This window comes from Juglans microcarpa x Juglans regia, chromosome 5S (genome assembly GCF_004785595.1).
Source record: "Juglans microcarpa x Juglans regia isolate MS1-56 chromosome 5S, Jm3101_v1.0, whole genome shotgun sequence".
Taxonomy (NCBI): domain Eukaryota; kingdom Viridiplantae; phylum Streptophyta; class Magnoliopsida; order Fagales; family Juglandaceae; genus Juglans; species Juglans microcarpa x Juglans regia.
The window spans coordinates 2161682-2176731 of NC_054603.1; the positions used below are offsets into that span (position 1 = coordinate 2161682).

Here is a 15050-nt window from a genome sequence, read left to right on the forward strand (position 1 = left end):
TATAATCATATATATGTGACGTAATTCGATAAGAAATGACTGACTGATGGCTTGGTCCGCTGACTTACCAACCAGAGCAGAGAACCTTTACAGGTTTTGCCACGCGTCCAGCAACTAATGGGGAGGTGACAACCGATCGAAGATAGTATTAAGCGTGATGTGTGCACAGGCGGAAAAAAAACACATTGGGAAGGATTAGTCAGATTGGAGCAAGATTTTGACCATAATTATGTGTTTTAACACAGGCAGACAAAACGACCGTCTTTTCCTACTTCAAGGAAAGTTCTGTGTTTTTTTTTTTTTTTATTATTTATACAATATATAAAATTTTCCTTTATCAAGAATAAAGGTATAGAGATAGCAATGGAGCTTAAAACAAGCGTGACAGCCATCAATGTTATAGGTATCCGATGAATATACATGACATGTATATGGATAGATATATGAGGAGGGCTAGCTAGGGTGGTGGTCCCACGCGCGTGGGTGAGCTTTTTAAACAAATCGTAATTAAAATACACATCTAGAGGATGTGACCAGGTCAGATATGTCATGCTTTTAGGATCATTGCAATTATTGAAGTCATGCAGGCTTTAATGATAAGTTGGAGAGAGAGAGAGATCTATCCTCTATAGGTCATGTGGGACCCTGGGTACCGTGGGATAAAGGTGACCCTTAGAAAAGCCATACCAACCACTCTCTCCTTACATTCCTAATCACCATTTTTTTTTTGCAATGATTAAGCGTTTTGGAATTTCAACTAGTGATTTGGTCAAGGCAACTGAATGGGCAGTGCCATCGTGTCCTAAACTCTTTTCCTTTTTCTTTTTCAAACCGATATATATATATATATATTCATCAAATAATGCATGATTTTTGCACAACTCCCCCACCCATTTCTCGTAGGAAATTAATTAATTATCATGATATTTAATACTTATAATATGTTTCAATCCATATATTGTCATGGCTGATCAAGATCAGTAGATCGAGATGGGATTTGGTATTATAATTAGTCTTACAACTGAGGTTTGCATTGCCCTGATTTGACTAATTAAGAGGATTGACATGGACATTGAAAAGTCACCATGCATAATTAAATGGAATCATGACTTGTATATTGGATGCCCAGAAAAATCCAATGGGACATGAGTTGATCCTGCTGATGATCAAAAGCCAGAAAACCACCCAATAATTTGCTAGAAGACGTAGAAGAGAGCCTTACTTGACGATGCTTTGGATGGGCATTCACATGTATTTCTGATATATAGAATGAATAGTCCCATTTTGGAATCTCAAAAAGCCAATCATTTCGAGCATCGATTATTATGAAGTGTTGCAGCTAGCTCGGATACCCTAATTTCCTTTCCTCGTTAAACAACTCTAAATTAGGCTCCCTGCCCTAAAACGGGCATAATCTATGGGGATCGATCGACTCTTAGTTTATTTCGCTAGATGTACGTACGTTGTTTAGTAGCATGAGCAGTAAATAATTAACGAAAAGACGTACGTGGGACTCCCTTGACTAAGTTGGTATCACACTTTTCTCTGATAAATAATACTTTTATTATATATATATATATATATATATATATATATAGTCCAAACCCACTAATTATATCAGACGTGTCAATGTTGATTTGGTCTACTCCTAGGAAATTTCTAAAAACCCGATTCAAAGCTAAATTTCAAGATTCAAAACTTGTTGAAGTAAATTCTAATTTGGATTTCGTCCTCGACTTTGAAACTTTACATATATATATATAAATATATATAATATATCTAACTCATCTGACTGGGATTATCAATATTAATATTTCAGTGGCCGTACGTTCTATGTTTTTTATTCGTTAGGGCGCTTTAAGATGTGGTTTTGTTCTACTCTTATCGATTCTGCTTTGGCTAAGCCTGCATGCACCTTCTATATTATCTGTGTGTATGTATGTATGTGTGTGTATATAAATATATATAACATATAATTAACCTTAATTAGCAGATCATCATGTCGTGTTTCTACGTACGAGTGGGGTAACCTCCTGATCAGATTCTTTACTGTTTTTGTCTCATATTACGTACGCAGGGGTAAGCTCAGTAAGAAAAAAAAAACTAAGGCAAATTGACCGGAAAGAATTAAATAAAAAAAAAAAACTAAGGCAAATTGACCGGAAAGAATTAAATATCGAGTACTTCATATATCTATATGAACTGATAAGTCATTAATATGTATTGGTTGTGTCCTGTGAGTTTGGTCTTGACATTTTGAGAACAGGCCACATTAAAACCTTTTTAATGTTTGATTTATATATTTTTTATATATGCATGCCAGTTGCATGTTATATCACGTGGACGTGCACGCTCGCAGCTAGCGGCATATTTAATATTATCTCTCTTATTATACAAAAATGGAGATTTGGGAGGGAAAAGAAATCCAAATAAACAAGTTTGTTGGGTTTTTTTTTTTTTTTTTTTTTTGTAAAAAAAAGTTGGATTAGAGTTCGGTCCTATATATAAATTAATATTATATATAGATAAATAATGTTATTTATTATTATTAAAGACGAATTACATGATTAATCATTCTCAAAAAGCCCCACACATTATATATAATATCCCATGATCCTAGATAGCCAGTGATCATCTGTTATTCACGTACTTGGCAATGTCTTGCCAGATCATCAGGATGTAATGTATTCACACAACACATAATTATAAATTAGAAATAATGAGTCGTCTTGTTCGGATTGGATCGGACAAATCATGTTGTTGGTTTCTATCTGTCAAAATTATAATGCGATAATTCTCACAATTATAAAGTCTGGTCGGGTATGCGCTTGCTAGCCGTTGGTCGTACGTACGTATATAATATATTGAGGTCAGAGTCGGGACTTTTTATTCTATTCTTTAGACTACATGATCATTAAATAATACTACGTACGTACGTACTATTAAATATACGAGGATTCCACAATTCAATACAATGCAATATATACTTTTTTATTTTTATTTTTTTACTTTAAAATGTACTCAAACAGGCCATGCACGATATAGCTAGCTACGTACATCCATACATATTATCTATACGTGGAATGTTAATGGATAGCTATACATACATATTCAATGAAAATATATATAATAGTACGTAATTAATTATGGATAGTGGTATGTACGTATAAGTACATGCCCGGCCAGCCAGCCAGCTATAAATTTAGTGGCTGTATTAATACGTACGTATATATACGTGTATTAATTCTGTACCATGCATCCAAGTACGATGGAATGGAACGTAACGGCGTGAGAAAGATCAAGGAGACAGCTAGAGATCGATATACAACATGTTAATTCTATATATATATATATATATATATATATATATAGGTACCAAGGTCCAACGATATATACATGCGACTGCTAGCTAGGGAGATAGGTTGAAGACTGACGTGCATGAATACTGTCCATGAAATAACACACAGAAACGTATAGATTATAGACACGTTTAAATTCAGGATTGATCTCAACTCATCTTATCTAATTATTATAATTTTTTTAAAATTTTTATTCAAAATATAATAAATAATTCAAAATTTTCAAATTAAATAATAATAATAATATTAAAAAAAAATATGTTATTCAACTTTCATCTCAATTCATTAACTAAACATTTTCATATAATAAATTCCTTAGGATGAATAATGATCATAGACCCCGCCGCGGGGGAGGGGGACCCAAAATGCATGGGATAGGCAGGGAGGGACAGTGGACACGCTGCAGCGTCCCAAGGAGACAAATTATACAACAGCAATCATTTGTACGTCGGTCGGATGTTATCTCATCTATGTATATAAATGTATATTGTAATGTATGAGTATATAAATTATTGGATTTTTGGGGCTGCTTCTTCTTCTTCTTCAATCGATCTCCTTTTGAATTATCATCCGATGGTCCCCCCATCACCACGAATTCAATTAGATTTATTGGCTGATTGACAATTGTTGTTTTCGTCGTCTTGTCCACCTATATGAATTATCTTATTGTCACTCACAAATGTAATTAATTTTTTAAGAATCTTTTGAAGTTTAATTTGGGGGGTCCCAGCTTGTTGCCGTAAATCAATTTGATATCTTCCACGTTAAGAATATGAGATTTGATTAGGCTAATTATGATTCCCATTAACATCACAGCTAGAGTGGAATTAGCATGAGCTATATACATTGTTCATGATTATGTTAAACTATACATAAAAAAAAAGGTTATATTTTGTTGAATTTTTTAATCAATCAATGATGATTAATTAAAAGTTTTATCATATGACTTCTTTTGAGATAGTCCTTATAAAGATTGGTTGTGACAAACATTCGAAATTCACATTTTTTTTAAGGATAAGTATTTCATACAAATTAGACATCAAATTAAAGATCATAACACACCACTTAGATTTATCAAAACATCCAACCAATGCATCAAGAGGAATTCGTGACAATTAATTAACTTGATATATGGCCTCTCTCTCTCTCTCTCTCTCTCTCTCTCACACACACACACACACACACACACACACATTCTAGAAGATATTGTATGTTCTTATTTTGGAAATGATTTGTATAATGATAACAAACAAATCTAAGTTTTATATAAAAAAAAAACAAATTTTAATGATTGATCATATTTTTTAAAAGTAATAACATGTCATATTTATACACTCTAAAACTATATCTAGTATGATTTGATGTTACTGAATTTATAAAGGTAGTTAGGTAGGTATTTTCAAAAAGTTGCCATAGATAAATATTAAAAAAAGTTTAACATAGAAGCATGAGACCACACACTTTTACTTAATTAACACGTGATTTGTCATTTGAAAAATACTTTAACTATAAAAGGATTACACAAAAGTAATCTCACAAATTATCGTGACTTGATGTGTTTCGTCAGATTATCAAGTTACTTTTATGAATTATTATAAAGCAGATCTAACAGATCTAGTGTCTGATTATTTTTGTAGCACTCCTCTTGTCATAATTGTCCTGCTATATTGATGCTTAAATATATATGTAGAAAGATAAAAATAATAAATTACATGTTGATTAGGTAGAAGTGTATGATATAAGACTTACCCTAATATTTTTCAAACATTAAACATGTAAGGGGTTTTTCCCCCTTTTAGTGGGCCTGCGAGGAGCAACTAGGAGTGGTTTAGATTTAGAGATGAGTTGAGATGGTTTATGAATAGTAAAATAAAAGTTGAATTATTTATTATATTTTGTGTGAGAATTTTAGAAAGTTGTTTTAGGTTTTGAAAAAGTTAAATTATTTATTATATTTTGTGTAAAAATTTAGAAAAGTTGTAATGATGAGATAAAATGAGTCAGGGTAAGTTTTGAATGAAACAAGGTTAAGAGAATAAGAAAAGAATATCTGGCCTAGAAAAAAATAGGCTTTTAGGCCCAACCCCATATGCAAGTAGCTCCCTTGGACCCAACCCCCATATGGGAGTAGACTGCAGGGGAGATAGGACTCACTGTCCTAGAGATCTTTTGAACAATGTCTAGCCCTTGAGAGTATAATTCTTAATGACATTACTACCTGAGCAACACGCCACATTAATGATGTCGTTGAAGATGCACACCGCATTAAATGACTCTAACAAAATGAATAGTAAAAAAGATATGAACTCCACGAGGATAGGCACAATCTATCTCCCAAACTCCTTAATGACATTATTTATAAGCTTTTAAAATACTCTACTGAGATTAATATTAGAGACTTTCTAACTCTAAAGTCACCCTCTGTCAATTTTTTTCTTTGCATTTTTGTAAGAACAATTTTAAAGATTTTTAAATTGCTAGAATTTGTCAAAACGTCCGAAACAAGACGTTAACTAAACATATCTAATATTTCCAATTATTTAATCATGAATTACCAATAATATCTCCAAAAGCCTGTTGTGTATCTAATTCACCAATCCATAAGGCTGATCGGGACAGAAACTGTGGTAAAACCTAAGAAAAAAGAATGATGTGAAATAGCTAGAGCGCTGCATAATGCACATATGGCTGCTTTTATTTTTCCTGACTGAGAACGATCTGATGGAAGATACTGGTAGTGATCAGGAACAGAATCTTGATGATTTGGCATACACATAAGGGCTACAAAGACCTAATAACGGTAAAATCTAGACGTGGCTTAAAATATAAAATAAAGACAAAAATAATCAACTCTGTGCTCAAAGCAGGACTGTCATTTTTTTCTTTCTTAATTTTTTTTTTTTAAATATTTAGAATGATGCTTTCGTTTCTGGGACCTATTGTCAGCCCTCTGCATATGAATGAATGTATGTGACTAAAGATTTCGACCCTTTTGATGCAGGGTCTTGTCCCCACCATCTCACCCTCCATGCTACCTCCCATCTCTCTCTCTCTCTCTCTGTCTCTCTCTCTCTCTGTGGTAACTGTTTCTTGAAAATTAGTTGAAAATGAACGGGACAGGGGTCGACACTTTAGTGTTTGTTCTATTTGGAGTCAACGACCATAGTTACTCATAATCTGAAGGTTGCAGAAGCCTCTGCTACTGGAATTAAAAACTTTCCAAGTTTTTGTAATAAAAAACTGTGTTTGCACTTCTCGCTGTGCAGTTAGTTATTACAGAAATTTATGGATTTAATTATCTTTTAAAACCGTTTCAGGGTTATTTATTTTTTATAAATATGTTTAAGATTTTATCTATATTTAATATGAGATTATTCTTCAACAAATTTTTTCACGTGTAAGTTTATATTTTTCTTGATCCTTGACAATAGTGTGGACTCTCTTTCGTTCTATGATTGGTCTACATTGTTTGTGGATAATGTATTGGATATGTTTGTAAAGAATGTATAATCTTCTTTTATAGAGCTGATTTTATGAGATGAATTAAACTCATAAATTTCTTCATAATATTAAAACAGAGGTCTTGAGTTCAACATTGACTCTATACTTTATCTCATTTAATTAAATATTTTACGTGTTAAACTATCTATTAAAGATGTGTTTGACCCATACGTAAGAAGAGTATTAAGATAAAAAAAAATAAATAATAAAATCTATTTATTCTCATATGTTTAAATGTATAGTGATTTCACAATTATTGCCAATTAAAACTCTAGATCATTTTAGTATTTAGTTTTGGTAAGACACTATTATTTTAATTATTGGATGCAACGAATTGACTCCATGCATTTATTAGCCTTTTGATTTGATATGCTTGTAATGATCATAGCATTAAACGTTTGAAGCGTTTGAAGGCATCGATCCTTAATACGGTTCCTTTTTCTGGATGTTATGATTCAATTAAAACTCTCTTGTTTTGTTGGAGGAAATTTTATAAAAATAAATATAAAAATTTTTATATTTTCATACGATATCGATAAATCTATTAGATAATAAAAATAATTTTACTGTAGTTTTTAAATTTATTTGTATAGAATTTGTATATTTCTGAACATAAATACACTAAAAAAAAAAAAAAAAATTGTTAAGGAGTAAAATTACAGATGTTAGTAATGATTTTTGTTCATTGTAAGCATGAGATGTATAATTTAAAGAGCATGATATAAATTAATCATGTAAATGATTGCAGAGTGCAGCACTCATAATGGTAGACTGAAAAAGGACTTTATTAAACTAATAATTGTTGTTTTGTGATTACCAAGATGAGTGCAAAAGATTAAAAAAATAAAATAAAAAAAGAGACACGGCGACATGGCATCATTGGCATGGCATGCAACCATGGAAATGGAAGGATCTTTGCTCCCTCCGTAGACATCATCATTAGGCCTTTGTAAAGCTTTTGTTTCATTATCATAGTCATAATCATCGCGACCACCATCATCATAATAATTCTAAGAATTATGTCCCTTTTTCTATGCTGGAATGCTGTTGGATGCTGGGACATTATGGGGACAGTAGACCCTCATAATCTTCATCCTGAAAACTCGCCATCGGCTTTTGTAATGGTACTGATCATTCACTTCCAATAATTACAAGTCCAGTGTCTTTTTTTTTTTTTTTTTTTCCTGTCTAATAAATATTCTAAACCTTTTGTTTCTGCCGCATTAGAGGCATGCAGAAAACTACATTTTTTATTTGTTTTTGAATGTTGAAATAACACCTCCTTAAACAAGATTATGTTCCTCCCTAAAACCAGCTGGATTAGTGTTTTTAATATGGCATAGGTCTTTGACTAATTAAATTTTTAATTGTAGTAACATAATACAATAATCCTGTTGATTTTTTTTTTTTTTTTTTAATCAGAACAAACACGGGGTAAGAAGTCATCTATTCTAGTATTACTTTCGCCCAAGCATGCTTTAGCCTCGTTGCTGCAGGTTGTGACCTGAAAAAATACCTTCAACTTTTTGATGGAAAAAACATTGAAATGAAATTTGAGGAATTCTTCTAAATTTGTTATCCCCTCTCTTTGGGGTACGGGGGTACCACTGAGGAGACGAGAGAAAATCCATAGACGGGGTTGAGATGGAGTTGGCTAGACAAAGAAGGAAGGTGGACTAAGGTTGTATTCTTCTGGCCTTTTGTTAAGTAAAGCCTAAGTTGGAGATGCTTGAAAAACCAAAGAGGAAGCTTCGGGGTTTAAGGTTGATTCTGTTTGCGTAACGAGAAATGATTTTTGCATACCTAAGATCACACACTCTTTTTTAAAAAAAATGAATAATTCTAAGATTAATGAAAAAAAATTATTTTTTTAATGATGAGACTACTTTTTTTTGAAATAGTATGCGCAAAACTTACATATACCAAAACTGTAAATTACTCGTGTATAATACGTACGTCGCTTCCAGCAAGAAGTATACATCTCAATGATCACATCCCTCGTAGAACGTGGCCCATTCAGTCAGATGGGTTATCAGAAACGGGACCAGGATTGTTTTCTGGTTAATAATTTGGATGTTATTCTGCCTAACTAGGAGTCTTGTATCTTGCCCTTCGGCCCGCAAGGATAAAATTAGGCCAAGTTTATTTTTACAACATATTTTATCTCATTTAATTATTATATTTTTAAAAAAAATTTATATAAAAAATAAAATAAATAATTCAACCTTTTTAAATTTCAAAACAAAAATAATATTAAAAAATTATATTCTAATAATATTTTATTTAACTTTCAACTTTTATCTCAACTCATCTAATTTTATCTGTAAAAACGAATAAAGCCTTAACTCTGCCGTTGATGTGAGATTTGTTATGGTTATAAAAAGATTAAAATATCAAATACTTTTATGTCAGTACCCATCATTGATGTTGAAGATGTGTCAATAAGTAACTTGCAAGTTGATTTTTTTCTTACAATGTGCGGAATTAGATGTTTTGCGCATGCCGCTCCATCAAGACAAAAACTGATATAGGCCATCTCTTCAATTCTGTGAGTAATGTATTACATGAAGAGTTGTTAGTTCAATCATCACAATTCCGATGGCTTGATCTTAAGCCCTCTAATGGAAGGCTGCAGGCGTCTGATAGCAAAACTGTAAAGAACCGTCAACAGCGTTTACAGGGCGGGAAGGCAACTCCTGTGCTGCCACATGTTGATCAAGAAATGATGCTAGTCGAAGCTCTGGTTTTATCATTTATACAAAACCTCCGGTGGATGGCTTTTGGGTAAAATGATGATGTCTGTAGACCAGAGGACAACAAGAATATGGGATGGCTTCGAACATACTCTCCCGTGTGCTCAATCATAGTCCCTGCTTCTGCCAATCATTTCATCCCATCTTTCTCAGATTTGCGAGGAGAGCAGCAGAGATAAAATTCAAAAATTGGGGGGGGGGGGGGGGGGGAAACCTTGCTTGATGGTTATCATCATCGTCATCATGATGTTGGAGCGGCCACAACCTTTCCTTGCAGGCACTATTTCTTTGGAAAAGAAGAAATGGTTGGGGCAATAGGATGAACCCATGAACCTTGAACCCCAATAAAACTTCTAGCTGGATTGAACTTTTGGGTGTTTTAGCTTTTGTATTATCAGTTTGATGGCTAAAGGCACAGGATTTTCAAAGACGTGCAACGGAAAAAAGGTTGTTCAAAAACCATAGTTCTTCACCGCGGACAAAGGCAATAAAGCTAACAGATATTTCCCTAGAAACAGGACCCCAAGAAAGAACTATAAATGCAACTGTCCTCCGTGCTTCCAGACTAGCTTTTTATCACAAGTGGGGTTTGGTTTGTGGCGTAGAGATTCTCCGAGGAGGGTGATGAAAATAAGTTTTGGAAGGCAATGTTCCTTCAGGATTTCAGAATTCTAAACTCAGGAGGATGCACACGTTTCCAATCTTGCACGTTTCTAACGGCATAAGAAAAAATTGGCATGGCAAACCAATTTTGCGGTATATTGAAGGATAATACAGTAATACTTCCTTGACATATCTGTTTCGCTTTGGTATCGACAGGCAGAGAGCAGAGGTTTTTTTTCTCAAAACTTTCAACCATCTACAACAACTTTAACGAATTACTCTGACATAAAAGGACTCCGTCGTTTGAAATTGTCTTTCAGTTTTCAGATCACTTGTAACGAGTATTAAATGCATCGATGGTAAACAATTGGGCATAAACCCAGACCAATTCACAAAAGAACCCAGTTCGTCTTTTGAGATTAGTTCTGAACTTTTGATTCCAATTGATCAAGCCCTTGATCGGTCAAAAATAAATCACCAACAAGAAAGAACTGTAATCTAGAAAAAGCTAGCGCTGATATAGAATTGCTTGGAGAAAAGAAAAGGAGACGTTTAAATACAAATACTTACCAATAAATTGATTGGTCATTACACCCTCGTTTAATTTTGGCCATTCAGATACGAAATGGTCGAATCTTAAAAGGTGCAGAATGTTGATTTTTTGTAGGTTTAGATGCTAGATACGAATTCTTTGTAGTTAGAGGCTACGTAGTACGTTTTTATTCCATTTTTTTTATAAATAATGTCCATACGAGTTTCTTGACTTAAATTTCAAAATAGGGAAAATAAAAGGTGTGAAAGCACAGGCCAGTTGAAAGGAGAAAGATAAATACTTCAATCCAGATATTCCATACAAATTGAAAGCAGCAAACGCTGCAAAAGTTTTATAAAACTTCCATGACAGTTCAACAAGGTACTAGAGTTGAATATATCGATGAGTTAAAGCAATATTAAGGCAAGGAGCACTTGCATATACCAGGTGTTTATGACAGCATGATATTTGAACGAAAGGATAGAACTCGTTTTCAATTCAGCCGTCTTCTTCTATGTGCACGAGAATCTCCACTGTCCACATCTGAACCCCTTGAAACATCGTTTCTTCTCCGAGAAGATGAAGTTGAAAGGGACACCATAGAATCAATTTCCATGGCATTGTCCATTTGACTTTCTGAATTTATATCGGCGGCAATGCTTGAGAAAGAATCTCTATCATCAACTGGTTGGGGCTGCTCTTGATTTCTACCAACATGTTGGTTACGGAAAAATGCATCAACTAACCTTTCTGCAGAACTCAAGGCCGACGAAAGAGAATGAAGTGATGTTCTATGAGAATGTGATCGGCGAAGTAAAAGGGACTGCACACGGGACTGCACCCGTCGATGATCTCCAATCTCAGGGCTGCTCATGTCACTTTGTGTTAAATCCACAACATCATCGGGAGGCACCAGATTTTGCTCTCTGCGAGCACGAGAGGTCAAAATTCGATTCAACAGAGAAGTTCTGTCTACTGTTTCATGTGCACCATCAGGCTCCTGTGGCTGTACGAAGTCCCGGCTCAAATCAAACCTACCTCCAAGGCGACGGATCATCTCCTCCACGGGTAAAAATGCAGTTCTCTGAAGAGTTTGCCTAAAACTTTCAACCCGCCGTGCATGAGGCCTAGGAGGGATCTTTAGACTTGAGTCCTCCTCCGGCTCACGGATATTGTTCCCACGACCATAAACTGGGGTCACACTTTTAATTGTCACCTCTCCCTTACACACTGGACATTCCTTCGCATCTGAATGAACATGCAACCATCGATAGAGACATGGCCAACAAAACAAATGGCCACAACAAGTCACAACAGGGTCCCTAGCCAAGTCCAAACAAATATTACAGTCGAAAAAACTCCCATCATTGCCACTACCCTTTTCGATATCATCATTTTTCTCCGCTGTCTCGTCCTCAATAATCCCATTGTTATTTTCGCATGTTTTGGGAACCTCGTTCATTCTTTCATCAGCGGGGGAACTACCCTCACCCGTCTGAATTGTACTCTGATCTCCAGAATTTACCATCAATTGGTTCAATTCCAAAGAGATGTTCTGAGCTTCTGGTGGAATTTGAAACTGCCGCCATCTCCTCCACCGCTGCCGAGCTCTAAGCCTAATAGCTTCCCTAAGTCTATCAGAAGGATCTTCAATCCAATCATCCAAATTCACAGGGTCAGTCGGTACCGAGCCTGGCTGAGGCTCGGGAATGGGACCCAGGTTCAAGTCAAGATTCATTGTATCAGATGTCTCCTCGCCCATCACAAATTGAACAGACCCAGATTAGAAACACTTGCTTTATCACAAATTCAACTAGACCAGATTTTTAAAAAAAAAAACTTAGCTTTTTCCAATTGAAGAATACTATAAACTCGACACACGATTTCTAACTAGATTTTTTTAAAGAAAAAAAAAAAGAGAGAGTAAACCTAAAAACCTTGACTTTGCCAAAAAATTGAAGAAACCCAAATCAAAACACCTAAATTGAACACGAATTCCATGTACCCAGACTAACAACTCAAGCAGAAACGCAGGAATTAGGACCTTAAACTAGGTTTAGGTCATCAAAATGGTGACTGAAATCTTAGGTCTTGAGCGAACACTTTTGTAGATAAAAATATAGGGGTTTACGAGTGGAAAGAGAGATATAGTGTCAAAACGGAAAAGGTGGAGAAGAAAGTTTAACACCTGGGTCCGCGTGGATCGAACTGGATGATCAACTGAGACTCATTCTGAGTTTGAGGTCGAGATGGCTACCTCCCGAACTGGGTTGGCTCCGAATCGACTCGCCATGGACGTTTCTCCCTTCAGGTCAGCGATCTAGGCCAAGAGGCAGAGAAAGAAAGAGAGAGAACGAGAGATGAGGCTCATCACAGAAGGTTCAGATGAGTGTGTGAAATGGATGCAAAGTCACGACGAAGAGAGAGAGAGAGAGAAGCAGAGGGGAAGGGGGGTAATATTACTGTGCAATCGTAATTGTGTTTTTTGGAGCATGCTGAATGCAACGGACGGTTGCGATGAAGTTTTTGTCCTACTAATTGACTTAGAGACCAATTTTCAGTAATCGGACGGCTCATATTCACTTCCACTACACATTCCAAAAGACCTCATTTTCAATTAATTTCCCAATCACAGTTTCGTTTTTTTTTTCTCCGAAAAAATACGAGGAGAAGTAGTGTCTGAGAGCAGCCACTTTACAGATTTTATGTAGTATTATCTTAATCATATATCTCTTATAATTCAAAATTAATAGACTGAGAGAGCTGATGAGAGAAAGAAACAATAAGAGCCAAAGAGAGATTTGACGAGAGAGTGGAGATGAGAGAGAGAGAGTCGAGGAGAGAGAGACCCGGCAAGAGAGAGAGAGAGAGTCGAGGGGAGAGAGAGAGAGACGATGAGAGATGAGAGAGAGCTAAAGAGAGAGAGTCGAGATGAGACAGAGATGAGAGAGAAAGAGAGACGCTGAAGAGATGTTGAGAGAGAGAGTGAGTTGAAAAAAAAAAAAGTAAAAACACAGAAGCATCCACGTAGTGTGTGCATTGTGTGCATCCCCTACAATGGTGCTATATAGCATTGCTCTTTTTTTTTTATAATCATTTTCCTTTTAATTTTTGGTGGCAAAATTTCTAAAAACATTCCTCGTGTCTTGTCTTGTCCAATTCTAAGAGGTTTCGTTTGAAATTTAAACTTATTTTAATTCATTATTATAATTTTTTTTAAATTTCAATATAAAATATAATAAATAATTCAACTTTTTCAAATCTCAAAATAATAAAAATATTAAAAATTAATATTCTAAAAATATCTTATCATCTTAACTCAATTCAATTTTAACATCTAAACACAAATCTAAAATTAGATCGAGTTTGTTTGTCCTGCTGATTAATTTCATGCGCCCTATTCTTAGACCAGAAAATAATATCAAACCTCATATTTTTCATGCTTAGGCCACTCAATTGAAAATTTAAACACTTTCCGAGTAGTAACGTAGATGAAATGCACATTAACCATCAATATAATCGTATTGATCTCTTTCTAAATTATAAATAATATCAAATATTTGAGTTTTACCAAAGAAGATTAATACTATATAAAGTTATATGGTATACAAATTTCGTACATTCTCTTTGAAAGATAATAGAGTCTGCTATTAAACAATAGATTTTTTATGTGAATATCACAGTTACCTTTTTTTTTTTTTTGTCAAAATGGAATATGCATAGTTTGCATCTCCTAAGACTGTATAAATCATTTTCTCTTATAAAATATATTGTTAAACTTATAGCTGTGGAAATGGATGAGTTTGGATGGACAAAATATTTTTAGTCTACAATAAATAGCTAAATTAAAATTTTGTAGGAACACTATCAACAAAGTAATACAATATATAAATAAAGCGAGTAAAAACATAAGAAAGAAAAAAAAATCAAAATTTCATTATTCCAATAAAATTTTATGTGTAGCCTTGTCATATGTTACAATTAAAAGAAAGATGCTAAACTTTGGAAACATGATATATATGAATTATAAAAATATAGATAATTATATGTTAAAAATAGACTAAACTTTGGGTTTTCTAAGTAATGTATAACAATAAATTATATTAAAGGTTTTAAATAGTACATAAATGATATACTGTGTAGCTAGCTACCTAGCCAAACGTAAATTTTTCATTAAATATATTTCGTATTATAAATTTTAAAAGAGAAATAATATAATATCAAATTATAATATTATTCAAATTAAATACCATAGGAAAAAAACTACTTAAGACCAAAAGCTAATTTAATGGTGACAAAAAG

General features: G+C 34.0%; 1 protein-coding gene across 2 annotated transcripts; it reads right to left on the reverse strand.

Annotated features, from left to right (window-relative positions):
• Positions 1 to 11062: 11062 nt before the first annotated feature.
• On the reverse strand, positions 11063 to 13209 carry LOC121267670. 2 transcript variants are annotated; one of them, XM_041171658.1, is made up of 2 exons: positions 12937 to 13209; positions 11063 to 12498 (listed from the first exon to the last, which is right to left on the reverse strand). In XM_041171658.1, exon 2 carries the CDS (start codon positions 12484 to 12486, stop codon positions 11242 to 11244), a length of 1245 nt encoding a protein of 414 aa, XP_041027592.1. In that variant the 5' UTR covers positions 12487 to 12498; positions 12937 to 13209; the 3' UTR covers positions 11063 to 11241. The 2 variants fall into 2 exon arrangements, with proteins under 2 accessions (XP_041027592.1, XP_041027591.1); XM_041171657.1 differs by having other exon boundaries at positions 11063 to 13198.
• Between the last annotated feature and the right edge of the window lie 1841 nt (positions 13210 to 15050).